Source organism: Saccopteryx leptura, chromosome 5 (assembly GCF_036850995.1).
Source record: "Saccopteryx leptura isolate mSacLep1 chromosome 5, mSacLep1_pri_phased_curated, whole genome shotgun sequence".
NCBI classification, from domain to species: domain Eukaryota; kingdom Metazoa; phylum Chordata; class Mammalia; order Chiroptera; family Emballonuridae; genus Saccopteryx; species Saccopteryx leptura.
The window spans coordinates 166,290,716-166,318,377 of record NC_089507.1 but is presented as its reverse complement, the minus strand read 5'-3'; the positions used below and the strand labels follow the sequence as shown (position 1 = coordinate 166,318,377).

At 44.4% G+C, this 27,662-nt stretch overlaps 2 protein-coding genes across 16 annotated transcripts in view; one reads left to right on the top strand and one right to left on the bottom strand.

Moving 5' to 3' along the window:
* The window catches only part of ARSG (arylsulfatase G), a 104,838-nt gene that overhangs the window by 76,045 nt on the left and 1,131 nt on the right, over positions 1-27,662 (bottom strand). The gene's annotated exons all lie outside the window — the stretch shown is intronic.
* Positions 520-19,602, top strand: SLC16A6 (solute carrier family 16 member 6). 2 transcript variants are annotated; one of them, XM_066386679.1, is made up of 7 exons: positions 520-628; positions 867-943; positions 7,856-8,094; positions 10,549-10,692; positions 11,625-11,753; positions 14,923-15,741; positions 17,385-19,602. In XM_066386679.1, the coding sequence occupies exons 3-7, from the start codon at positions 7,863-7,865 to the stop codon at positions 17,633-17,635; spliced, it is 1,575 nt and encodes a 524-aa protein (XP_066242776.1). In that variant the 5' UTR covers positions 520-628; positions 867-943; positions 7,856-7,862; the 3' UTR covers positions 17,636-19,602. The 2 variants fall into 2 exon arrangements, with proteins under 2 accessions (XP_066242776.1, XP_066242774.1); XM_066386677.1 differs by lacking the exon at positions 520-628 and having other exon boundaries at positions 788-943.

Sequence of the window (27,662 nt, the reverse complement as noted above, 5' to 3'; positions counted from 1 at the left end):
CGAAACGGGAAATGTGGGGGTGCGCGAGTTGAAGAAATGGGGGGAAGTGGGCCCTGGAAGAGGAACTCGGGGACCGCGGTGCCGCGCGCGCAGCACACACTCAAACTGGAAAGAACCTGTTCCGCCCGCGGAGCCGCCACGAGCCGCGCTGCCTGCGGCAGTCCTGGGCGCTCCTCGTCCCACACCCCCAGTCCTCAGGCTGCGGGCGGGCCTGGGAGCGCAGAGGGGCTGCGAGGAGGACTGCCAGGGGCCCCTGCGCGCTCCCGGCTGGGAGCGCTCGCAGAAAGGGTCCAGATGCCCCCAAACAAGTCCGTGTTTCCTACTCGCAGTGCGGCACAGCGCCGGCGTCCGGTCGGGCCAGGCGCGCAAAGCCGCGCTGGGTTCTGGCGGGGCACCCAAGACCCCGGCGGCGCTGGCGGGAGCGTCCCCGTGCGGGACGGCGACGCCGTCACCTTCCGTGACCCCCGGCCTGGCTCAGGACGGGCGCGCGCCCGGTGCGGACCGAGTACACGTGGGCCGGCGCGCGCGCTCCAGGCAGGCCCCCTCCTCCGCGGCGCTCACAGCACATGGTCGGCGGCAGCGGCGGCGGCGGCGCGCCCCCGAGGCCGGCGGAGACCGGCTGCAGCCGGTACAGGATCAGAGAGAGGCAGCGACGCGGGGCCGGGAGACGGGCGGCAGCACGCAGTGCCCGGGCGCCGGCGGGTGGGGGGCGGGGGGAGGGCGCGGCTGGGGCGCCCCGGGCGCGGGAGTAGGTGGGGGGCCGGGGCGGGGCGCTGCGGGCGGGCGCCGGTGACACCCTCCTGAACCAACTTGCGATAGGCTCGGGCCCACGCCCTAAGGAGTTAAACCTTTCTCATGTTACCCAGCGGCTTATAAGGAGGGGAGGCCAAGCATACGCCTTATTGGGAGCCTTTTGGGGTTTATTCTCTGCCCTTCTAACTTGGTGAGTTGGTTTTATTATTTTACATGTTTCAAACTTTGATTATGGGGTGTGGGTTTTTATTTTACTGTGTTAGGAGCTTTTTTGCCGGCTAGGTGGTGGGAGGGGAAGGAAAGCATATAATATTTTAACATTCTGGAGAGCTTATTCCGAAAAATAATGTGACAGTTGGAAATGCTCAGGGCACCGGGATGAAGCGCTCTCGCTGGTGTGGGAAGCTGAGAGTTGAATGATCTTGGCCCCGATACAGTTGGGTCCGGAAAATACCTAAAGGCAGGAAGGCTTGGCCTTTGAGAGCCCCTAGCCCCGCCCGATTAGGGGCTTCGGAGCAAGGGGCAAATCGGGGGCACTGGGTTCAGTGCTTGCGTGGGTTGTCCGCATGAAGTTGCCTGCGCGTCCCAAGTCCGAAATGTCAGAGGTACCTTCCCTGGACTTGCGCGCTCACAGAGGGCGGCCACTGAGATTGAGCGAGGGCAAGTAGGGTTCCGTGTCTCCCCCACCCAAAGCTCACTACCGAGGCGTCAGCGTGACACCCCTCCCCCCGGGGGATGGCAGACATTTCCCTGCGGAGCACAGGTCCTACACCTTGATGTTCAGAGCTGTCAGTGGCTGACACCTGCTCCGCTCAACTTCCGAGGTTCCCTGAGCGGCCAGCCACAGGCATGCGCCCCTGGAGCTGAGCAGTTCTGTAGCGAGGAAGGATGATTTTGTAGAGGAAATGGGTTATTTCCTTCTCCATTTTTTCTTTAAAATAAAAACACACACAAAAACGAAACCCCCGCCCAACCCCAAGACAGGTGATAGAAGTTTGCGAGGTGGCATATAAAATGTCACCTAACACGGCAGTGTTAGAAAAAAGCTCCCCAGAGCCAACTGGGGAAAAGCAATTGCAACTTGTCAACCTGGAAACTAGTTCTGTGTGCACTGCTAGACACTCTGCCAGTTCTTTCTCGAAAGAGATGGTTTCTCTCCTGGAGAGTGACATTTCTCAGTAACCTTACTGTTTTGCAAGTCATAATAAAATGAGTGTTTTGTTTGCAAAAAGAATATATATACATTTCTCAGTAACCTTACTGTTTTGCAAGTCATAATAAAATGAGTGTTTTGTTTACAAAAAGAATATATATATATATATATATCATGTGCTTATGCTGAAATCTTTTAAGTGATGCATTTCCCATGTCCCAAGCACCATTAAATGGCACTTTGGGGAGTCAACAATACATCCTGCCTGGTGGCTACAGAAAATACCTCTTCTCATAATTAAGGGAAGAGTAGCCAAGGTAGAGAGTTACAGTATGTAAAATGTAAATAAACAATGCAGCCAAGTGGAAAAGCTCCCTCTATCTTAATGAGTACCACTAACCCTGGGCTTTCCTTCTGTGGTTTCCAAAAAAAGGACTTTCCTCAATGGAACTCCTGAGGAGGACACTTAAATTAGGGGCTCGGGTTTCAAATCATGATCTTGTAAAATGGGTGAATCGGTTGTATCCAGTGATTTAAAGCTACTGGGGCAGCCTTCCAGGTTAGGTTTGGGACTTTTTTTTTTTAACTAGAGAATTAAAATGAACACCTAAATACAGAATGATTTTGACAACTGGGGCTGGAAACAACTTGCCGAAAGCTTATCCAGGCTACACCTTTAAGAAGGATGGATGTTGGCAATGCACTGCCTAGACTTTGCTTATACCAGCAGCCACCACCATTTCCATCCAAAGCTTGCATTTTGAACTTGACTAGCACTCTGGTGGTCTATAATAATCCAATCATTTGCATTCTTCATGCCCCCAAGTCAGGTCTTTTCTCAACAAATCAAACCACAGTGAAATTCCCAGGCATAGCAGCTTAACAGGCTTTGGCAGAATACTCATTTATTTAAGGTTAAAAGAACCAAAGGCTCACAGGAGATCCTTCAAACTGCCCAGCGTAGTTTGTTATCATTCCTTTGGAAGAGCATTAGAGTGAAGACAAGGTGGCAGCCTGCAACCCACGTTTTAATCATAGAGTTTTATGGTCAGGAGACTTTCAGACTGCCATGTCTAACCCCTGCTTTCACAGATGATGGAGTTTAGAGACCAAGCGATTTCCCCAGGACTGTGCAGCCAGTTAGTGGTAAACAAATTCACAGATAATACCCAAGGGCTCCAGAAGACAAACCCATGGGCTTTGGCATCAAAGGACCCAACAGGGATTTGAAAAAAATGAAAGGGTAGCTCAGAGCAAGTCAGGGTCACAGGCTATCGCAGAATTATAGATTCTCAGGGCAGGAAGAGATCTGAGATCATCAGAATCTTACTTAGTTTGTCAGCATTGTATACCTAGTGAGGACAATGACCATCCAGGAGCAAAGTGATTCACCCCAAACCAGAGTCACTCAGCTTGCCTCACCAGTTAGGTCCCCACACAGCAGACTAACATCCCTTTCTCATCAGATAAATTGACAGGACCTTAACACTGAATTGGACAGATAGTCCCTCATTCTGGAATCTATAAAGGCTTCTGAGGAACTGAATTATATAGTCAGGCCTTAGTTTCTTGCTTTGTATACACTGACAGGTTAAGTCTGGAGGCTTGCTAAATAAGGGAAGAAAGGAAAGGGGACCGGCCCAGGAAAAGTATTTATCCTGCACGCAGGGACTGCCTCGCTTGATGATGCGGTTTTCTAAGGACAGAGCATGTGTTGCTCACAAGCACCCCAAGATTCTTAATTTGCTTAGTAAACTTTTGTTGAGCACCGACTTGTGCCAAACGTGCTGCAGGCACTTGGTCTGCAAAGAGCTGCTGACTACCCTGTGGGCGCCTGCCCTGTGTGCTCATACATGCCAGATGCAGAAGTTGTTATTCAGTGTGTTTTAGAAATCAGGTTATCCTACTATTATTCTATACTGTGGTCTTATCTTCAAAGCTAAATTTAGTAGAACACAGATGCTTTGGAATGATTCAGTCATAAACTTTAAAGTAGGATGGGGTTCTAGGGGGTCATCTGTCCTTGATGGTATTCCCTGTCATAATGAGAAGGTTTCTGTCCTCCAAAAGCTAAGAATGCAGGTGAAAGCTACATTTTGGATCTAGTTTCAGGAGAGCAGCCCAGATGTAAAGCGAAGTTTTACAAAACAAAGCAAAATCAAGCACCCTGAAGGGGCTCAGAAAGTAACTAGAAAGAAAGCAGTCAGAGGTTGCCATCTTCTGAGTCACCGATCACATCTCCCCAAGGTCCAGCCGCTCCTCACCCACATTTCCAAGAACCATCTAGCATGCGCCCCTTCTTCATAGCTCCCTGGTTTCCTGTGGCCCCAGCCGTGGCCTACGGAATCTAGTGAGAAATAAAACTCAGTGCTGAATACAGAAAATACCAACTGCTAGAGCAGGATAGAGCCGTAAAGAGTCTCCAGAAAATCTCTCACTAAAGATGTGACTAATGAGGAGCTCAGGCCCAGAAAGGTGCAGTGACTTGCACAAGGTCACACAGTTAACTGCTGAATCCAGTCACCAGCCTCCCGCTACACACGGAAGTCAAGCGGGCTTTTATTTATTTATTTTAATGTTTTCTCACAATCTCTATATACAACACCCCCCTTCCTGGCCTTTTTTTTTTTTTTTTTTTTTACAGAGACAAAGTCAGAGAGAGGGATAGATAGACAGGAACAGAGATGAAAAGCATCAATCATTAGTTTTTCGTTGCGACACCTTAGTTGTTCATTGATTGCTTTCTCATATGTGCCTTGACCGTGGGGCTACAGCAGACTGAGTAACGCCTTGCTCAAGCCAGCAACCGTGGGTCCAAGCTGGTGAGCTTTGCTCAAACCAGATGAGCCCACGCTCATCTGGCGACCTCGGGGTCTCAAACCTGGGTCCTCCGTATCCCAGTCCAATGCTCTATCCACTGCGCCACCGCCTGGTCAGGCCCTCCCTGGCCTTTAAAATGCTTTCCTTGGAGCTGATAGAGGAAAGGGCCCCGGAGGCAGGAGATTTCACTAAGGACCATTTTGGTCAAGTCCCTTCGCCTGTCTGGGGCTCAGTTTTCTCATTTTGCAAAATGAGCAGCACTGTACAAAGAGGAGATGGACAAGATGAAGTACAAATTCCCTTTCATTTTGAACCTTCTGTAATTCCAACTCCATTCTGGGGCTACAGGTGAGTCAATCCCACTGATTATGCACGTGCAAACCACTGATCAGGACAGGCAGGAATGGCCACCCATCACCAGAACTGGAATGCTGGGCTGACACTGTGCCTTCTGCTGGTGGCTAAATAAACTCATCTTTGTGCAGAAAGTACAGTCTAGTCCCACTTGTCTACATGCACACCAACAAAAAGATTCTGTCTTCATCCTGCAGTGACTTTAGGCCAAGGAGAGTCCGTCTGTCTCTGGGCCCTCATCAGTTTTATCCCAATATGTGTATATTTACGTTGGTCCTGAGCCCTCTATTAAGACTCTGAGATCTTAGGTGCACCTTTCTAGAATAGAATGATCATGGCAACACAGCCTTGGACAGTTCTGCTTGTCCCAGGGTGCTGAACTCTGGAAAGATGAGGCTGAACGGTTTTAAATATGCATTTCAATCTTCCGATTCCTTATTATCAGCAAACATTAAAGCCCATGGGGGCAGAGACCATCTCTCTTGTCTTTTTACTCTGATATTCCTGAGGCCTACCACTGGGCCTGGCACCGTAGGGACTTCTTTGAAAAAAATAAATAAAAGTTACATGCAAGGTGATGAGGGAGGACAGGACATACAGAGAGATACAGGCCCCAGGATTTTTTTTTCTGTGAGCTTATAATTTAATTGACCAAATAAGATAGACTCATAAAAGTACACCATACCCAGTTATTAAATGATGCCTGCCACATGAAGAAAGCCCCTTAGATTGAATCAGTCAGCCAAAGCATTTTAGAAGATGGATTTTGATGCCATAGGACATGAAAGGTGCCAGCTATAGTGGAGGACCAAGGCTGGGGAAAGAGCATGGCCACAGGCAAGGTGGGTAGAGCCTGGAGGGCCAGGTGGGTAGAGCATGGGGGACAAGGAGGGGTCCATTTTGGCTGTGGTTGGTGAGTCAAGTCTTAAAACAGGAAGAAATAAGGCTACAAAGATAGGTTGGGGTTCAATTCTGAAGGACACTGAAAAGCTAATTAGTGGGTTTTATCATTCAGAAAGAAGAAAGCCATTGCAAAACTCTGAGCCAAAAACCGGTGACAATGCAGACAGTGTTTCAGATGATCAATCATACCTGATACGAGGAACCAGTTAAGAGACGAGTAAAGGAGTGGTGGGCTTTGCAGGGGAAAGCCCAGACTACTGGCCGGGGCAGGGGTGAAGGCTGAGGACCTGGGCTGTAGGCTGCCACCTTCCTCCTCTCCTCCGTCCTGCCCCATCCTAGGGATGAACACTGACACGAATGATTCTGAACTCTACGTCTAGTCCTGGTGTCACTCCTGCTCCAGCAGCCTCATCTTGGGCCTAAATTTTGAAAGTCTGATGAGGGAGGGGTGTCCTAAAGACCTCATCTGCTGAAGGGCTCAGGTCAGGGCTCCTGTCTTAAATGGACTTTTCCCAGATGGGAGACAGTAAGGACAAGCCACTCAGCCTACACCCTGGGCTGTTAAACTGCCTTTCCCACCTTCCCACTTGCTCTCAGCCTTAATGATACATTAACACACATGGGAATGCAAAGGCCTTTGCTGCTGAGAGCTCCAGCTGCTTAAAGCATCTTATGCCCTATTTTATGCAACCAAATACTTAACTACAGTAACAGGTTAAAAGTGAGCATATAGTCTTTTCAAAGTAGTAGGCCACTGTGGGAACAGTGCTATCAAGGGGTGAAACATATTAGCTTGGGTCAGATTTGCTGCTTTTTAAGACTTATTAATTCGGAATATTAGATTCAGAAATTGGCAAGTCCAACAAAAAGAAATAATAAAAGAAAAAAGAAATTAGCAAGTCTACTGGATAGATGAGGTTATGTCCTTTTATTTTTCAGTTACTCTCCATTTATTGGTAAAACCTGCCTTATTAGTTAAACACAACTTAAAGGCTATGGAATTGGTACGCACTCCCCCTACAAATTCACACGTATACAACTGTAATTGTAGAGGATTCTGAAACTCAAGGTTCTTAATCTAATGGGCTCATTATTACAGATTCTAATTTTTAGTTGGGCTAAAACCGCTCATCACTTTCAAAGTTAACTGACTGCCTGGGCCCCACAAGTTGGCGGTGCCTTATACAATCACCGTATTCTAGAGTAGTATATGTGGTGTGCATAGAAGTTTGAGTGCTAATGTACCAACTGGTGATCGACTTTGATAACTTCCTCATGCCAAACTCCCAGAAGACAATTTCCGCATTTGGATTTATAGTCACATTCTGTTCGTGTTGGCCCATCCACATGGGACACCGGTCATAAAGTTGCTGACTGAATGAGACATGGTATCAGGAGAGTTAAGGTAGCTGGATAATCTGAATGGTCAGGCGTCAAGCACAGATGCATAGCACGTCTCTGCATCTATCCCGTGGAAGGTGGTAGATGTGCTGTCGATGTTTGCCTCTTAGCCTGCCTTTTTCTAGGGTTCATTTCTGATCGTCATGCCTTCTTGTCACTTCATTCTTCCTTTACCTGACTTGTCTTCAAGTTTAAGGTCATCACTGAGGCTTGGTCAGTTAGCCATTCCCTGTCCTTCATACTGCCTCTAAATATCTTCCCTGATGCCTTATGTTTGTTTGTCTTTCCTATTTAATTGTCACAGTTTGGAAGTCTTACTTCCACATTCTTTGGGGGTTCTGTTATATCTTTTATGATCATCAACCTAAGAAATGTCATAAGTAGTTCTTATCTGTTATGTTTGCTAAATGATAGTATTAGAATCATCAACCCTCATGCTGTTGTTGGTCTGATTTTTTTAACTTATTTCAGATTAAGAATGACCGAGAAGAAATCACAGCTTTGTTCTAGAGCCAATGTTTATACTCAAGTGCCTGATGGAGGATGGGGCTGGGCAGTAGCTGTGTCTTTTTTCTTCATTGAAGTCTTTACCTATGGTGTCATCAAGTCATTTGGTGTCTTCTTTAATGACTTAATGGACAGTTTTGAGGAATCAAACAGCAGGATCTCATGGATAATATCAATATGTGTATTTATCTTAACATTTACAGGTCAGTACATATTTCAGCTTGAATACTAATAATTTTAATTTGCCTAACTATGTAATGGTGCTCATTTTGTTTGTGATGCATTTTTCTATGACCTCTTGGCACTTTCTAGCCTCATGTACTATGGTTTTCAGGGGATTGAGGATGGCAAGAGAAAGAGAAGTTGCAAGGGAAAGAAAAAACCCTTATTCGCCAGTCTCAACTGCCTTCAACTTAACACGTGAATTAGACACCTACTGTATGTAGATTCTTAGGATGCTGTAGATGACTTTGAGGACAGCAGTAACCCCCAGTTTTTTGTTTTTATAATTTATTCATTTTAAAGAGGCTGGGGGAGGAGCAGGAAGCATCAACTCCTATATGTGCCTTGACCAAGCAAGCCCCGGGTTTCAAACCGGCAACCTCTGCGTTCCAGGTCAATGCTTTATCCCCTGCGCCACTAGGGGTCAGGCAATAAACCCCAGTTCTGTGGGGGAGTAATCGTTCCTAAAGAAGCAACATCAAAAGTTCTTGGCCTGTGAGGCGCTGGTTCCACAGAAGCACGCTTAGGTTGGAAACATGAAAAGGTGGCTACATGAAGAAGAAAGCAGCTTCATAAATTACACTCCTCAGCCGCTCGGAATGAACTTTCCCACCACTACCCTCTGTTTGCTGTGCATAACTGAGAGCTTACCATACTTTCATATCATTTTCATACAAATCAGGTGGAACGAAGCTAGAATTTGACCCTAAGCGGAACTTTTTAAAAAGGAATGTAAAGCAATAAAATCATCCAAGCAATCATAGGAAAGCTCATTTTATAGGCATATCTAATTTTATAGGCATTCATGGTAATTCAAAATATTTCATTTAATAATATAGAGATGAGGCCCTGGCTGGGTGGCTCAGTAGATAGAGCGTTGTCCTGACACTCTGATCATGATTTTGATCCCAGGTCAGGGCACATACGAGAAGCAACCAATGAGAGAACAACTAAATGGAACAATGAAGTGGAACAAGTTGATGCTTCTCTCTCTCTCTCTCTCTCTCAAAAAACAACAACAAAAAAAACCAGAGAGATGAGTTTTATGCTATTGCTCTGGCTTTCTTATTAAGGAGCCCAAAGAATATATTGTCCAGTTTAACCAAATACACAAATATAGTCAACCAATGAACAATGCAGGGGAGGTGTTAAGGGCACCAACCCCCCAAATAGTCAAAAACTGATGTATAACCTTTGACTCCCACAAAACTTAAATAACAGTCATCCCTTGGTATATGCAGGGGATTGGTCCCAGGACATCAACAGATAACCGAATGCATGGATGCTGAAGTTCCTTACAGAAAGTGGCATAGATCAATGCATACCGCCAGCCCTCCACATCTGTGGAGTCCCAACCACAGATTGAAAATACTGTTAGCACTCCATAGTAACTTGACTCTGCAGATGCAAAACCCAGGGATAAGGAGGACTGATTATATATTTATTTTTTAAAACTTGAGTATAAGTGAACCCACCCAGTTCAAACCCATGTTGTTCAAGGGTCAACAATACTTCCTGAACTGACTTAAGTAACCACTGCATAATATGTATTATACAGCAGTGGTCCCCAACCCCCGGGCTGTGGACCGGTACCGGTCCGTGGGCCATTTGGTACCGGTCCGCAGAGAAAGAATAAATAACTTACATTATATTCGTTTTATTTATATTTAAGTCTGAACGATGTTTAATTTTTAGAAAATGACCAGATTCCCTCTGTTACATCTAAGACTCGTTCTTTTTTTATTGATTGATTTTTTTAATCATTTTTATTAGAGAGAGGAGAGAGAGAGAGAGAGGAAAGAGAGAGAACAGAGGGAGGAGCAGGAAGCATCAACTCCCATATGTGTCTTGACCAGGCAAGCCCAGGGTTTCGAACCAGCAACCTCAGCATTCCAAGTCAATGCTTTACCCAGTGCGCCACCACAAGTCAGGTCTAAGACTCACTCTTGACGCTTGTCTCGACATGTGATACATTTATCCGTCCCACCCTAAAGGCTGGTCCCGTGAAAATATTTATGACATTAAACCAGTCCGTGGCTCAAAAAAGGTTGGGGACCACTGTTATACAGTATACATAATCTCTCTCCATGTTGAAGAGTCCTAAGGGGGAATCTTATTAAAGCTAATGTTTATGTGTTATGTATTATGCATTGTCTTTCCACATCCAAGACTTTTACTTTATTTGTTTTTAAATTTATTGATTTTAGCCAGAGTGGAAGGGGGTGAGGGGAAAGAGAGACAGGAGCATCAACCCATTACTGTATGTGCCCTGACCGGGGATCAAACCGGCAGCATCTGCACTTTGGGCTGATGCTCTTACCAACAGAGCTATCTGGCCAGGGCTCCACGTTCAAGATTTTAAAGAAGAAATCGTACTGAAGCTGACGCTCACACCTCTGGGGGTTAAGATGTCACGTTGTGCTCTTTCCATGCAGCTCCCCTCTCCACTGTCCTGAGCAGTCGCTTCGGACACCGCCTGGTGGTGATGCTGGGGGGCCTGCTGGTCAGCGTGGGGACGGTGGTGGCCGCCTTCTCCCGGGAGGTTTACCACATGTACGTCGCCATTGGCATCGTCGCTGGTGAGTGTTTTTCTGGGCTCAGAGTTTTCCAGATACTCAGTTTGAGAGGCAAGGAAGGAAACAAGGGACTCAAACCCAGAGTGTTACTTCTTTCTCTCTTGTCCTCTTTAAAACGACCAGTGTATGGACTCCAGGGAATATGGGAATCCATTCTGAATGCCACCAAAGGACGCAATTTTCACAAACAAATACTTTAATTTCTTTATCCAGTATTTCCCAAACCAGAGCCTAAGGACCCTGAGCTATAGGGGGAGGGTGTAGTGTGCTGGGCTTATTCTTAGGGTTCTGAGAAAACTTTATTCCCTTCAAAAGGAGCCCATACATTGCTGGTGTATATATATATGTATATTCTATCTACCACTGCTCACAAAAAGTTAGGAGATATTTTATCACTTCATATTCATTTTGAAATATCCCCTAATTTTTGTGAGCAGTATATATGTATAGCTATGTAGGATATATAATTGTATGTATATATATGTATGTATGTATGTATAGCTCATTTCACACACTTTAAAATTTTTATATATTTCTGTACATATCAAAATTTAGTTATTTCCAAATAGAAATCTTATATATAAAAACAATATTCAATACTAGTTATGTCCACTGTGTATCATATACATTTGAAAAAAAAGTGCAAAAAAAAGCCATAAAAAAGAGAGAGAGAAGAGTTTTTATATCCTAGCATCTTAAAACAAGTGTTGCAGCTTCTCCAGACCACTCATGAAATCCATTTTTTCTTCTCTACAGTAACATTTCTCAGAATGCGTTACTGGGTTCCCAGAACTTATGACTAAAACACACACACACACACACACACACACACACACACACACACACACACACACACACCAATCCCAGGTCTTTGAATGCATCTTCCCAATAGCAACCAGTGTGCGGCTGTCACTGTCCCTTCCTGCCTTCCACAGGGTTGGGGTACTGCTTCAGCTTCCTCCCCGCTCTCACCATCCTGTCGCAGTACTTTGACAAGAGGCGCTCCGTGGTCACTGCAGTCGCTTCTACAGGAGAATGTTTCGCCATGTTTGCTTTTGCACCAGGTAGGTGGATCTCAGTAGTCCGGGCGTGGATGTGAAACAGGAGGCCACTCCACTGTTCCTGTGACATGAACTTGCCCACAGTCGGCTCTGGAGGATTGTCCCTCTGCATAGTGAAAGGGTATTTCCTTCTCTTCTGCACATTATGGGGATCTATCCTCCCTAACCCTCGTGTTAAGAATTCAAACATTTTAATCAGAGTCCAAGTTTACACAAATAGGAAGCTACATGGCACAAGGCTTGAATCATTCTTCCCAAAATCAGTAATTTAACCATTTGGAAGAGGGCACGTTGTTATGGCTTTCCTTGGTCAAAACAGCCATGTCAATGTGCATTTAAATCGTGCTCATCAAGTCGGTTTTATGATCTGTGTGTGGGGCATCTCCCAGGGAAATTTTTATCCCTGGTCTAGGTTCCCTATCTCAGGGCAATTTGTGAACTACACTAACAAGTAGTAGACATGTAACCTTGCAGTTTTTAAAACAATATACTCAGCAGGGTGAATGCAGTCAACCTTTATTCTAGGTTTTGGTTCATTTCTTTGCCATTTCTGATGAATGTGTCGGTGGATTCACTTTGTTCAAAGGAGATGAATGTAGATGTATTTAGGGATGACATCTAATGTCTGAAGCTTTTCACACAGTTCAGAAAAATAAGAGTGCATATAAATACAGAGATACAAGCAGAGAGACCAAGAGGAATGTGCATTGTTGAATTTAGGTGAAGTGCAGACAGGCATTTGGTATCCTTCTTTCTGCTTTTCTGCTGGTTTCGAGTTTTTCACAATCTAATGTTGGGGGCAGAATTAGCAGCCCAAGTGCACGAACAGTGGAAACTGCATTTTGGTCAGCTCTGTTCCCCAGCACCGGGCCGATCCCTAGCACCTGACAGGACCCGAGAACTACCAGAGAAAGGAAGATTAGACCCATTACTGCCGTACGAGTGTAAAGCACCTGAAATACCCAAACCTAAAATGTTTTGCAGTTCCACCTTTCCTATGTTAATGGGGAACAAGAAGTGTGAGCAAAACCTTTGCTACAAAAGCATGTGGAGCCCCCAGGAACGTGGGGCTGTCTCACAAAGCCTGTCTTCAGGGCAACCCAGTTACCATGTCTCTCATACCCGACTGTCCGCGCTCAAGGAGTGAGAATGCAGTAAGTGAAGTTCTAATGAACATCATCTCACCTTCTGGGATCAGTGTGAAGGTACTTTAAAGAGCTCGTGGGGCCTGAATTATCCTGTTGTCGCTGTGGACCTTTATGCTGCCTTTGGACTTCCCCCCTCGTGGCCTCCCATCTTGGTGTCCAGCCCACTTCCAGGTGCCTCTGGTCAGCAGCCTAGGGCTCACCTGACTGGCAGGAAAGAGGACAACTCGGGTGCTTCAGGACAGTTCCCACAAAGTGGAAACTGAGGATGATATCATTTCATTCTGATATAATCACTGAGCTTTTCAGATTCTCATTTTATTTTGTACTTAATGCATTACTTCTAAGGATTGATGACTGAAAGGATCATACTTTAGCTTAGAGGCAGGATAGTCTATTCTTTAAAGGCCAGATGGTACATACAGTATTAGGCTTTATGGACTGGAAGTCTGTCAGAACTACTCAGCTCTGTGGTCACAGCACCCAGCAGCCGGAGACTACGCAGGTGAGAGCATGGGACCTTCTGGTCAAGCTCCACTCTCGAAAGAGACAGAAGCTGGCTGTGGCCTGCAGGCTGCCATTTGCTGAACCTGGATGTCGGTCAAAAGCTTATTTCACTTTTTATGCCTCTAGCTGGCAAAATGTAGCCCCAAAAGCTCTTTTGAAGACCCAGGCTCCAAAATTTTTGTTTTATATATCATCATTATACACCTTTTTCTCCTTACTGATTCCTAAAAGCACCAAAACCCAGAATAAGGATAGTACAGGTTGACTGCATTCACCCTGCTGAGTAAATTGTTTTAAATAATAATAATAATAATTATTATTATTATTATTATTATTATTATTAGAGCCCTGGCCAATTGGCTCAACAGTAGAGCATCGGCCCAGTGTGTGGATGTCCCAGGTTTGATTCCTGGTTAGGGCACACAGGAGAAGTGACCATCTGCTTCTCCACCCCTCTCCCTCTTCTCTCCCCCCCCCCCCCACAGCCAAGTCTCGATTGGCTCGAGCAAGTTGGCCTCAGGCACTGGGGATGGCTGGCTCCATGGCTCTGCCTCAGGCGCTAAAATATGGCTCTGGTTGTAATGGACCAATGGCCACAGATGGGCAGAGCATCACCCCCTAGTGGGCTTGCCAGGTGGATCCCGATAGGGACTCTCTGCCTCCCCTCCTCTCATTAAAATTAAAAATAAAAAAGTTCTAGCCCTGGCCGGTTGGCTCAGAGGTAGAGCGTCGGCCTAGCGTGCGGAGGACCCGGGTTCGATTCCCGGCCAGGGCACACAGGAGAAGCGCCCATTTGCTTCTCCACCCCTCCGCCGCGCTTTCCTCTCTGTCTCTCTCTTCCCCTCCCGCAGCCAAGGCTCCATTGGAGCAAAGATGGCCCGGGCACTGGGGATGGCTCTGTGGCCTCCGCCTCAGGCGCTAGAGTGGTTCTGGTCGCAACATGGTGACACCCAGGATGGGCAGAGCATCGCCCCCTGGTGGGCAGAGCGTCGCCCCTGGTGGGCGTGCCGGGTGGATCCCAGTTGGGCGCATGCGGGAGTCTGTCTGACTGTCTCTCCCTGTTTCCAGCTTCAGAAAAAAAAAAAAAAAAAAAGTTCTAAATCTGAATCTCTATACCTAGTTAGTGTTTTCTCCTGGGGTCTTTTTTTTTTTTTTTTTTTTTTTTTGTGAGAGAGAAAGGGACAGGGAGACAGAGAGAGGAACAGATAGACTGGAAGGAAGAGATGAGAAGCATCAATTCTTTGTTGCGATTGCTTTCTCATTTGTGCCTTGACCGTGGAGCTACAGCAGACCGAGTAACCCCTTGCTCGAGCCAGCAACCTTGGGTTTAAGCTGGTGAGCCTTGCTCAAACGAGATGAGCCTGCTCTCAAACTGGCAACCTCAGGGTTTCGAACCTGGATCCTCCGCATCCCAGTCTGACGCTCTATCCACTGCGCCACCACCTGGTCAGGGTTCTCCTGGGTCTTGAGTCGATGTCTGACCTCGCGTTTTGTTTCTGCCTCCCTCCTGCCTGCCCAAGCATTCACAGCTCTGAAGGAGAACATTGGCTGGCGGTACAGTCTGCTTCTCGTGGGCCTCCTGCAGCTGAACATTGTCATCTGCGGGGCACTGCTGAGACCAATTATAATCCGAGGGCCAGGGTCACCAAAAGTGACCGGACACGAAAATCCAAAAGAAGTACAATATATGCTTGAAAATGAGAAAACCCGCACCTCACTAGATTCCATTGACTCAGGAGTAGAATTAACTACCTCACCTAAAAATGTGCCTAGTCACACCTCCGTGGAGCTGGAGCCGAAGGCAGATGTGGAACAGCAGGTCCTGGAGCGGACCGGCTCCGAGCAGAGCGATGAGAAGGCCCCCTTGTTGGATTTCTCGGTCTTGAAGGAGAAGGGCTTCATCTGCTATGCATTGTTTGGCCTCTTTGCGACCCTGGGCTTCTTCGCACCTTCCTTGTACATCATTCCCTTGGGCATCAGTCTGGGCATTGAAGAGGACCGCGCCGCTTTCCTGCTGTCCACCATGGCGATCGCCGAAGTGTTTGGAAGAATCGGAGCTGGTCTGATCCTCAACAGACAGCCCATTCGTAAGATCTACATTGAGCTCATCTGTGTTATCTTACTAACTGTGTCTCTGTTTGCCTTTACTTTTGCTACTGGGTTCTGGGGCCTCATGTCCTGTAGCATATTTTTTGGTGTCATGGTTGGGACAGTCGGAGGGACCCACATCCCGCTGCTCGCGGAGGACGATGTTGTGGGGATTGAGAAGATGTCTTCTGCTGCTGGAGTCTACGTTTTCATCCAGAGCATAGCAGCGCTGGCGGGACCGCCCCTCGCAGGTAATTCACATACACAAAATCCAAACCCTTTCTTGTCTACTGTCCTCTCCCCCCTTTTTTTTTCTGACTGAGAGAAGGGGAGATAGACTCCCGCATGCAACCTGACTGGGATACACCCAGAAGCCCTGTCTGGGCTTGATGTTTGAATCAACCATTCTATCCTTAGCGCCCAGGGCTGATGCTCAGATCAATCGAGCCAGTGGCTACAGGAGGGGAGGATGGAGAGAAGGGGGAGAGGGAGGAGGCGAGAAGCAGATGGTCACTGGGGATCAAACCCTGACATCTGCACACCAGGTCAGTGCTCTATCCACTGAGCCAACTGGCCAGGGCTAAAAATGGACTGTTTTTAATATTTCCATAGAATGACAGAGCTGGCAGAATAGAGATTACCTGAGTGACTATTTAAATATGAGGAAACTAGGGAGCATTTGAGATCTTGCTCCCTAGCACATATTGTCAGCTCGGCTTAAACACACTCTTATAAAGATTCTAAAACTAGCCTGACCTGTGGTGGCGCAGCACAGATAAAGCGTCAACCTGGAGTGCTGAGGTCACTGGTTCAAGACCCCCAGCTTGCCCAGTCAAGGCGCTTATGAGAAGCAACTATGCTTCCCTTTCCCTCTCCCCCCCCACCTTTCTCTCTTTCTCTCTCTAAAATCAATAAAATACTTTTTTAATAAAAGATTCAAAAAATAAATAAATAAATGTGAGGAAATTGAAGGTCAGTGATTGTGAGCCATTGGTCAAATGATCAATTAGTGATCAAGTTACTGCACAGCCCAAGCTGCCCAGGCCTTTCCTACCATCTTGCCTTAAGAATGCTAGAGGGGCACCCAGGTTTTATGACTTCATTACCCTCTGACTTTTGGAACAAGGGAACTGAGGGACTCTGTCAGTCACGTTCCCTTCGTAGGAAGGGTGTTAGGGAACGGAGCACACAGCAGCACTGCCTTTACTCGGCGGTTACTACAGCGCATTTCCTTGCAGGAAGGACGTGGGTATGTTTCATATTTTAGACCTGAAATATAGCTCCTTAAAGTTACTGTGACTAGAAACTGTACCCTGTGTTAAAAGACACCTGAAATGAACCCAAGTGAAAATAACAGAGCTCTTTTCTCTCTTAAGAATATTACCTTTTCCAAGAAGCATGCCTCTAACTGTTCTACGTTTTAGATTCTTTACTAGGACAGATTTGCCCATGAAGACAGCTCAGCGGTGCAATTTTCTCAGCTGCTAGGAACTATGTTGTATGTTTGTCTGATTTAGTTCTTCCCCCCAGTCTAGAAGGGATTCCTACCTTTAACACTCTTTTTTTCTTTATTTTTTTAAAGATTTTTTGTACTGATTTTAGGGAAAGGGGGTTGGGGAGGAGCGGGAAGCATCAACTTGTAGTAGTTGCTTCTTGTATGTGCCTTGACCAGGGAAGCCTGGGGTTTCCAACTGGCGACCTCAGCATTCCAGGTCGATACTTTATCTGCTACACCACCACAGGTCAGGCCTTTTTTTTGTTGTTGTTGTTAATCTTTTGAGAAATAAGATGAAACAAAGAAAGCAGAGAGACTGAGAAGCTTCTGAATGTGGGGGGAGCTAGGGTGAGAAGGTTTGTGTCCTTGCTGCTGACAGATGTGAACGCTTTCTCCCAGGTCTGCTGGTGGACCACAGTAAGATATACAGCAGAGCCTTCTACTCCTGCGCAGCCGGTATGTGCACGGCCGCCGTGTGCCTCGCGCTCGTACGGCCGTGTAAAAAGGGACTGTGCCAGCGCCATCATGCAGGGGAAGCAAGGCCGGAGAGTTACCGTGGGCGAGCTTTACAAGACATACCAGAAGACTTTCTTGAGATGGACCTCGGGAAAAATGAGCATAAAGTTCCTATGAAAACGGAGCCAGAATGACAGGCTCTCCTATATCAGCCATCCTGTTAGCTGGTCCGGGAGATTATGGGGCAGAGTGGGGTAGAGGAGCTAACCACTCCACCCACTTTCAAAACGACATTTTAAAGGGAATGTATCCGCGAACACCACTACCAACATCCTTTTCTTTCAGTTTTCCTTTTTTGCTTGTTCTTTAAGCCAAAACAAAAACAACCAAACACTTCCATATGTAAACCTGGATGTATTCCGTACAATACAAAGGTAAACAGAAGGACTGTGGCTCACACTCCAGTTGTAAAATAGTGACATAATTTTGACAAAATTAGTTTTAAGAGCTCTCATTGCGATCAATGGCTATCTCGTAAAAGAATATCTAGCCATCACTGAAATGAAATTGGCCGTTCAAAAAAAAAAATCTTAAATCATTTTTAAAATTTCTCATTTTCAGAAATATGAACAGATTGTTTAAAACCCTTTGAAAAATACTGAGGTTTACATTAAAGACTTATAGCCTCTTAATTTTCCAAATGGAATGGAAATGAGGTATACTTTAAGACCAAACATTTGGTTAATAAATGCAAATATATATATTTGAAACTCATGAATGTGAAAATTCCCACTTCTCTTTGTGGCCAGTCATTACCAGAAGTATTTCACACGGAACAGCATTCAAAAATGCATTTCCTGTTGCTTTTAATTATTCAGAAATATGTGATTGTAGTGTCTTTAATTTAAACCACTATTTATTATTAAGTTATTCTAGAATGATTAAGGTAATCAAAAGAAATATAATCGGGGACATAAGCAGCATTTTTACCTCCCTACTGCAATCCTTTAAATGCCTCGAATACTATCTCTCTTGTAAAGTTACTCCATAAAGGCCAAGTTGTAAATGATTCTTCATTTTGAGTAAAGGCTCTATTTGCTATTTATAGGGGGAAAATAATGAATAGCAAATTGCCTTAGCATTTTAAAATAATGTTTCATCACCTAAGAATACTTGAGGATCTTCTTTGATCAGAATTATATTTCATTGAATTGTTGAAACATTTCTGATTTAAAACAAAACAAAACACCATCTAACTGTTGAAGCATTTTTGTGTTTCACATGGGGCAGCGGGGACATTTTCCCATCACAAGTTACAAGTTGCAATTTACATCTTATGTAAACCTTGACTGCTCTAAGTTACCAGAGTTTTCAGGTTAACAGGTCATTGTGGGGTTGTTGTTTTTTGCAGTAACAACTACATGTCTAGTATTTTTCATTGTAGCCGTTTTCTGTAAAGAGGGCAAGTGTGAAGACAACAGGTGGGTTACTCCTACGTACTGAATCTCACTCTGCAGGTAATGGTCAAGGCTCACTGCTCCATCCTTCTTCATCTTCACTGTTAATTTATGACAACTCAGGGGGAAACAATATAACAAGTCTAGTTTGGTTACAGACACACAAAGCTTGAATATTTCTCTGCACTGAAATGAAAGTGGCAAGTTCATCACCACCCGCTATATTTTGTACAGCATTTTATCAGCCATAGAAATAGGACAATCTGTAAATCTTTGGGGAGGGTGGGGCAAGAAATGACAACGTGTCCGTCAAAAAAGAAGACACACCTAAAACAAGGTGGATGTAGCAGATATCTGTCACTGCTTGAGAAGGACTTTGAGTTTGTGGCAGTGTTGCAGACTTACATGACTTCAGCACTTTATAACAATTTTTACTATGAATGTTAAATACAATTTAATATTTATAACTGATTTCTGAGCTATGTGCTCTATGTCCATTCTGTTAAATGCATGAAGGAAAAAAAAGGTATGCCAATTTCAGTTTGTCAATAATCAAAGTTTTACAGGTTTGGAAGAAAATTAAAACAAGATTGCTGATTTGTTCTATACTAGGGACATTCTGGTACTTCTAAATTTGCAATAAATGTATGGCTTTTTTATTTAAAGAGGCTGATTAGTTTTTTTATTGACTTGTCAGCATTCAGTGTTTGATCCTATTAAAGTTATAAAAACAACTTCTTCTCTGAAAAATCTTTTAACTCTACTAGAGACACATAAACATTTCCAAGAAGTGTTTGGTGAATTTCTTTCTTGAATGAAAAATACATGATTGAAATGATATCATAGTAGCCACAGAATAATACAGCTAAGCCTCTCAACTGGCATAAGTGGCAATAGTTAAGACTATTGTTACAGAATAATCCTAAGAACCGTTCTGTCCTATAAGTAAATAGCACAGACTCTCCAGGCCAAAGCCTGGGAAACCTCAGTAAATATCCAGATAATAAATATTTAAGGCTTTCAGCGCTAAGAGGGCTGTATCATAGCTATTCAACTCTGCTGTTGTAGTGGGAAAACAGCCATAGACAATACATAAATGAATTCTCTTGGCTGTTTCAATTTATTTATAGATACTGAAATTTGATTTCAGAAAATCTGATTTATGAAAAATTGGTCTTATCAACACATCAAAATGTTATGACCGTTATTATCCCACAGGCTGCAAAGAAAAACAATAGGTGGAAATTGCACTCACCTCCTCCCATGACTACATCAAAATTACAACTAAATTATACAACAATCAACATAGATAACTGAAGACTAGGTGAACAGAAGCCCTATAACTAAAAAATGTGGGCGCACAAGCACCAAGAAGAGGAGCCACAAAGTCTCTGGCTGTGAAAATCAGCCCAGGTGAGATGAAAGCGGCTGGGAACCCAAGCGTCCCCTTCCAGGGCCAGAACTCAAACTCTGGCGTGCAGCACCCGCCCTGGGTCCCCGTGGGGGAGCGGCAGCTTGGGGGTGCTGGGGTCATAGAAGGGGAGGCAGTTGTGTGGCTTCTGGGAGAGGGCTAGAGGAACAGCTGCGAAGGTTCCCGTGCTGATCCCTCTTGCACACCGTTCGAGTATGCCATCTTTCCTGGGTTGAGCTCTCCCCCCAACACCGCATCAGCCTCTGGAGGAACACTAACTCCACCCTGAGGACCTCCCTACCAATGTCCCGCCCTACCAATGGCTGTAGGCTCGGTCAGTGACAACCAGCCTGGGACTGCATTGCAGTCTTGCTAAAAAAATTCTCGAAGAATTCCAGGCAAGCGTGGGCGATTTCAGAAACACACAGGGAAGACTGAGTTGTGTGGCTATAGCTTGTGGGCTGTCTCCCCGCACGCCCAACAGGTACACACCTTTTATGATGAACTCTACTAGCTCCAACCTAATGTTTCCCCGAGACTCCACAGAGGTCCCCAGGCCCCAGGGGGGTGGCAGCTGGCCTCAGTATACTCCGAGACCTTTGCTAAGTGGCCTCGGACCCAGCACAGGCACCAAGTTTGAACCTGTATTAACCTGGTGCGCACCACTCCCCTTCCCTGGGGAAGCCCTGAGTCTGCCGCACACAATTCTCAAACTACTTGAAGCTTTTCAGTGACTGAGCCTAACAAGCAGCCAGCAGGTGGCAGCACATCTCGGAATGCCCTGGGAATTTTGGTAGCCTGCCCCGGGCCCAGAACCAGTAGCAACTGGCCGGGCGTGCAGCTTAGCCCCTCCCATGCGTACCCAGGCCCAGCACAGGCAGCTACTAACCTTGGACGGCTTTGTAACCCCTAAAACATAGCCTAGGACTGGTCACCGGCAGTGTATGACACTGACCTGCATTGCAGACCCTCCCTAAAGGTCCCAGAACCAGTGGCTGGCTTCAGATCACAACAGTGTGCAACCTGAGTAGCTCCACAAGTGGAACACCCAAAGGAAGTTATCAGCAGGCACCAGACTCTGCTCAGGCAAATTCCACTGTGGGATCAGCCCCTGCACAGCAGCTTGTACACTGGTCATGGCCAATCCTCACACCCATGGATGCGTGGCAATCAAGGCTCAACTACAAGAGGGCACACAACACACAAAAGGGACACTCCAGGAGGACCCGGTTCAAGGGATCTGGGAGACTGCACCACTGGGTCCCACAGATAACAACCACGTAAGGCAGTGGTTCTCAAAATTTTTGAAGTCAGGGCACATTTAAAATCCTACAAATAATTGTAGGCACACTATGTACAAATTGCCGAGAAATATGTTATAATAATTAAGTCAAATATTAAAGAAAAGAATATAAAGTCCAAGCGTGCTTTTATGGTAATTAAATGAAATAAATACAACAAAATTAAATTTATTCTGACATTAAAAAACATTTTTATGTTACATTTTTTAAGTTATGCTTTTTAGAATTTGTAAAAAAGAGGGGTTAAAATTTAAAAAAAAAAACAAAAAAGTTATCTTTTTATATATATAGATACATTCTTAGTAAGATTTAGTAAATTCGGCAGGTCCTGGTGTGAATATGTTAAGTTTTTTCATTCTTGTGTTTATAAGAAACATGAGCCTGATATATCCTAGTGATTTCTTCAATGTTTGGGCATATATTTGAAAGGCAAACTCTCATTTCCTCGTCAATACATTGAAGAATTCCTCTCTTTTTACTCTTGTGTTGAGGGTAGAAAATCCTAATTCACATAAATAGGATGTTGAAAATTGTAGTAAAATGTTCAAAGCTTTTTTAGATATTGCCACTTATTCTTCTTTTATAGAAATCCAAAAGGCTTCAAGAGACAACTCCTTATGTTTAATCATCAATCTGAAACCCCCACCATACATATCATCTTAACTTTACACCAAACAAAGGATAGAAGAAACTTGCCTCCAGTCTTTCTGGGGAACATGGGGGGTAGTGTAAACAATCCAGCACCACAGCTTAACAGCCTTTTACAACCTAATCAGGCAAGTGAGGTGGGGGGTTGAGCAGACTGTCAGCTTATAGCCAATTCCCCACACCTCTGTCCCCCAAAAATCTAAACTCCAAAAACCCTGTTGGTTTTTTGGTCCCCAACAGGCACATATTTCTCTGGAATACCATAAGGCACACCTGGAAATCTTCTAGGGCACACCAGTGTGCCCTGGCACACACTTTGAGAACCACTGACCTAAGGCCACCCTATCAAGACTGAGAGATGTAGCAGCTCTACCTAATACATAGAAATAAACACAGGGAGGCAGCCAAAATGGAGAGATAAAGAAACATATCCCAGATGAAAGAACAGGAGAAATCTCCAGAAAAAGAACCAAATAAAATGGAGGCATACGGTGACAGAGGATGATCTGACTTTGAGTGATGGGTATACAGCATAACTCAGTGGTCCATAACCTTTTTTGGGCCACAGACCGGTTTAACGTCAGAAAATATTTTCACGGACTGGCCTTTAGGGTGGGACGAATACATATATCATGTGACCGAGACAAGTGTCAAGAGTGAGTCTTAGACAGATATAACAGGGAATCTGGTCATTTTTTAACAATAAAACATCATTCAGACTTAAATATAAATAAAACAGAAATAATGTAAGTTATTTATTCTTTCTCTGCGGACCGGTACTAAATGGCCCACAGACCGGTACCAGTCCGCAGCCCGGGGGTTAGAACCCCTGGCATAACTGACTGTCCAAATGATGTGGAGATGTTTTCTCTAAATCTATGTACACTAGTTGACCAATATCACCCTGTTAAATTTAATTGTTTAAAAACAAAACAAAAAACAATGGTTATAAGAATGTTCAAGAAATTTAGTGAGAACTTCAACAGCATAAAAAAGGACAAAAAATCATAAAAAAGAACCAGTCAAAAACAAAGAATATCATAACTGAAATGAAGAATACACTAGAAGGAATTAACAGCAATTAGATAGAGAGGACCGAATCACTAATACATAAGATAAGGAAGCAGAAAACACCCAATTGAAGCAGCAAAAAGCTGCTTCAATTTAAAAAATGAAGATATTTTAAGGGACCTCTGGGACAACATCAAGCGTAACAACATTCACATGAAAGTAGTATGCAAAGGAAAAGAGAAAGAGCGAGGGCTTGAGAACCTATAGGAAGAAATCATGACTAAAAACCTCACCAGGTGAAGGAGAAAGATACACAAGTCCAGGAAGCACAGAGAGTCCCTAACGAGATGAACCCAGAGAGGCCCACACCAAGACACATCATAATTAAAATGCAAAAGGTTAAAGACAAGGAGAAGAATCTTAAAAGGAGGCAAGAGAAAAGCAGGTTGTTCCCTACAAGGGAGCTCCCTTAAGACTGCCAACTGAGTTCTCAACAGAAACTTTGCAGGCCAGAAGGGATTGGCAAGAAATATTCAAAGTGATGAAGAGAAAGGGTCTATAAACAAGATGACTCTGCCCAGCAAAGCTGTCATTTAGAATTAAAGGACAGATAAAGAGCTCCCCAGACAAGAAACAGCTGAAGGAGTTCATTACCACCAAACCAGTATTGTATGAAATGTTATACAATCTTCTTTAAGAAGAAGAAAAAAGATTTTTTTAAAATGTGAACAAAATGGCAATAAATGCATATCTATCAATAATTGAATCTAAAAAACAAAATAAACAAGCAGAACAGAAAACAGATTCATAGCTAAAAAACATTTTGATGGTTGCCAGAGGAGAGGGCAGTGGGAGCACTGGGTGAAAAAGGTGAAGGGATTCAGAAGTACACATTGGTTGATACAGAGTAGTCATGGGGTGTAAAGTACAGCGTAAGGAATATAATCAGTATGTTGTAATAACTACATATGGTGCCAGGTGGGTACCTGAAATAGTGGGGAGATAACTTTGTAAAGTATACGATTATCTAACCACTATGCTATACACTTGAAACTAATAAAAATATTCAATGTTAACTATAATTGAAAAGGAAAAAAGAAAACTTGGCTGTAGACTAGATTTGGCCTGTGGACTGTAGCTCCCGACCCCTGCTCTGTGCATCTGTGACACTGTAATAGAGAGATACCATCAGTGGCACAAGTCTGCAAACTAACAGCCCTGGGTGGCTGGAAAGAATCACTGTGGTCAAAAGGAGATTCAACAGCTGAGGGCACATGAATGGTCAGTTTTCACTTCCTGTGACTAAACAGAGTCTGCTTTAATCTTGCTGTCTTAATAATGTTTGAGTATAAATGCAGTTTCCCTCCCAAACCGTAAAATTACTCCTGTTCCAGAAATGAACTAAGATCATGTGCTCTTTTAAGATAGATGCAACCTTAGCCGATACAATGTTTCCAGAACCTTTAACAAAGTTATCAATGATGTACTCCAATAGAGTGTGATGGAAACTTTGTGATTTACCTCTCCTTTAGCTTAATACCTGATGGTAAAACAGAAAATGGTTTTTAAGCTAGGGTTCTGGTAGCCCAGGTCACCACTGAAGTCATTGGGAGGTATTCTCTATAATGACATTTCTGTATTCCTTCTCAAATATTCTAAAATCCATGAAAGAAAAATTATTATGAATCCAATTTAGCTTACTAATAGGGATCTAGAATTTAGAAATTGTTTCCTTTAAATTTTTAAGTGGTTGTGAACATTAAATGACCAACTTAAACTCACATCAGGCATGTTACATGCTTAAAGGTCACTCCTACAAGTATACATTGTATCAAGAAAAGAGATGCTGTCCTTGTCTTCACATTTGTCTTTGAGAAGTAAGGGCTATAAGCTCCTACAGGTGGGCCAGCCACCATCTTATAAGTAAGGAAGCTACTGCCCCCTGGTGTTCCTTTTCTGAATTGACTGCCTCAGAGTGCCTAACAAGATATGTGACAAATTCAGAAACTTGTGACTTCACTTTTCATGTTAAAATAACCTCTCATATCCAAATCAAAATGACCTCAGTGACTGTGGATTTCCTAAAGGGAAATTAGATAGCAAAACTGATATTCCAAACCTCTATTTATAAGGGCTTTTTAAATGTAGCTCATCAAAGATTGAGAGAATGTACAAACTGTGGCTTTATAGTTATACTATTTATATACCTTTCCATCAACTCAAGAAAAAGCACACTATCCTAGCAACTCACTTCCCCAAAATTCAGCCAAAAGTTTAAATACCTTCTCCACATTGCCAACTCCCGTACGAAGTCCTGACTTTGTCACTGAGCTCTGGACTCACACAGACCCATGTGATAGCAGGTGGGTGCCAAATAGGCATTTCCAATTTAACAAGTCCTTTGTAGTATTCTTTTTTTTTTTTTAATTTTTTTTTTTTTTTTTTTTTGTATTTTTCTGAAGCTGGAAACGGGGAGAGATAGACAGACTCCCGCATGTGCCCGACCGGGATCCACCCGGCTCTGCCCACCAGGGGGCAATGCTCTACCCCTCCGGGGCGTCGCTCTGTCGCGACCAGAGCCACTCTAGCGCCTGGGGCAGAGGCCAAGGAGCCATCCCCAGCGCCCGGGCCATCTTTGCTCCAATGGAGCCTCGGCTGCGGGAGGGGAAGAGAGAGACAGAGAGGAAGGAGAGGGGGAGGGGTGGAGAAGCAGATGGGCGCTTATCCTGTGTGCCCTGGCCGGGAATCAAACCCGGGACTTCTGCACGCCAGGCCGACGCTCTACCACTGAGCCAACCGGCCAGGGCCCTTTGTAGTATTCTTGATCCTCCTCTCCTAACCTGCTCCTCCACAAATCCTGTTGGCTCTACTTCCCAAATAGATCCAGAACCTGACTGCTTTTGCCAAGCTAAGAAAAAAGCTACCCCTGAATCAAGCCTATATGATCTTAGCTGGACAATTGCAATCATGTTCTAGCTGGCTCACCTGCTTCCACTCTTGTTATATATCTACCCACCGCACCCTGGCCTACATTTTCTAGATAGTAGCCTACACTATCTCTTTAAAGCATAAGTCAGCCCTGGCCAGGAAGCTAAGTTAGTCAGAGTGTCATCCCAGTAATGCCAAGGTTGAGAGATCAATCCCCAATCAGGGCACATACAAGAATCCAGTAAGTGCTTAATAAGTGGAATAACAAATCAATATTTCTCTCTCTGTCTCTCTCTCTCTCTCTCTCAAACCAATGTTTAAAAACTTTAAAAAACAATAAAACGTAAGTCAGACATGTTAACATTTAAAACTCAGTCCTTAACAATGGGCTTTTCATGTATGGCCTGACGGAGGCTATCCCCCCTCACCACCCCGTTTGGCTACTCTAGCTGTCGTGGCCTTCCTTATTCCTTGAAATCACAACAATCAGGCCTTGGCATATGTGGTTCCCTTTGCCTGGTGCACCCTTCCTCAACGTCTACATGATGTGACACTTCAATATTGTCCCCTCCAAAGGTCACCCCGAGGAGGCCTTCCTGACTGTCGTCCTACCTGAGACAGCACTTGTTGCTATCCCTTTACTCTAATATTATGTTGTGAAAGTATGTGTTTACTCACTATTATCTGTCTCTTCCACCAGCACCTTAGGGGACCAGTTTTCTGTTCACTGCTGCATGCCCAAGGTTTTGAGCAGGGCTCGGCACAAAGTAGGTAATGCTAAAGCTTAGTTGAATGGAAGGAAGTAAGGAAGGAAGGAAGGAATGAAGGAAGGAAGGAAGGAAGGAAGGAAGGAAGGAAGGAAGGAAGGAAGGAAGGAAGGAAGGAAGGAAGAAAAATTGAACAAATGAATGAATTCTCTGTTTTTCATTGAATTTTGCAGGAGAAAAAATGTGTATCTATTCACAATTTCAGCTCAGGAGTGTCTGGAGCTACTATGAAGCGTTTGGACTGCCCGAGCATAGGACATAAAACATTGTGCTCAAAGCCTACAGGTCAAATGTCTGAGCTGGGTCTTAAAGTGCCCAGTGATAATGTCCTAGATAGCGGGTTAGATGCAAGGAATGAAACAGATCAATAGGAGACTAAACAATGGGAAGAAATGATCACTAGGGTAGTATGCAAGCAAAGGCTCTAAGTTTTAACATATTGCTATAGCCAACTTTATTTTCACTTAACCTATTTTCAGTAGACATTTTTCCATAATGCTTTTTTTTTTAAAAAAAAGTCTCAAGTGGTAGCAGATGCTTTTCTGGATATTGAACTTTTTTTTTTCTAAATGTTAACGCAAAGTACTCTGATTTCTCCCACTTTAAGCCATCCCAGTGGCCCTACTTGAAGAAAAAAAAAGAGGCTGAAAAAAAGAGTTTCATCTTATAAGCCCTTCTATAAACAATCAAAAGAAAAT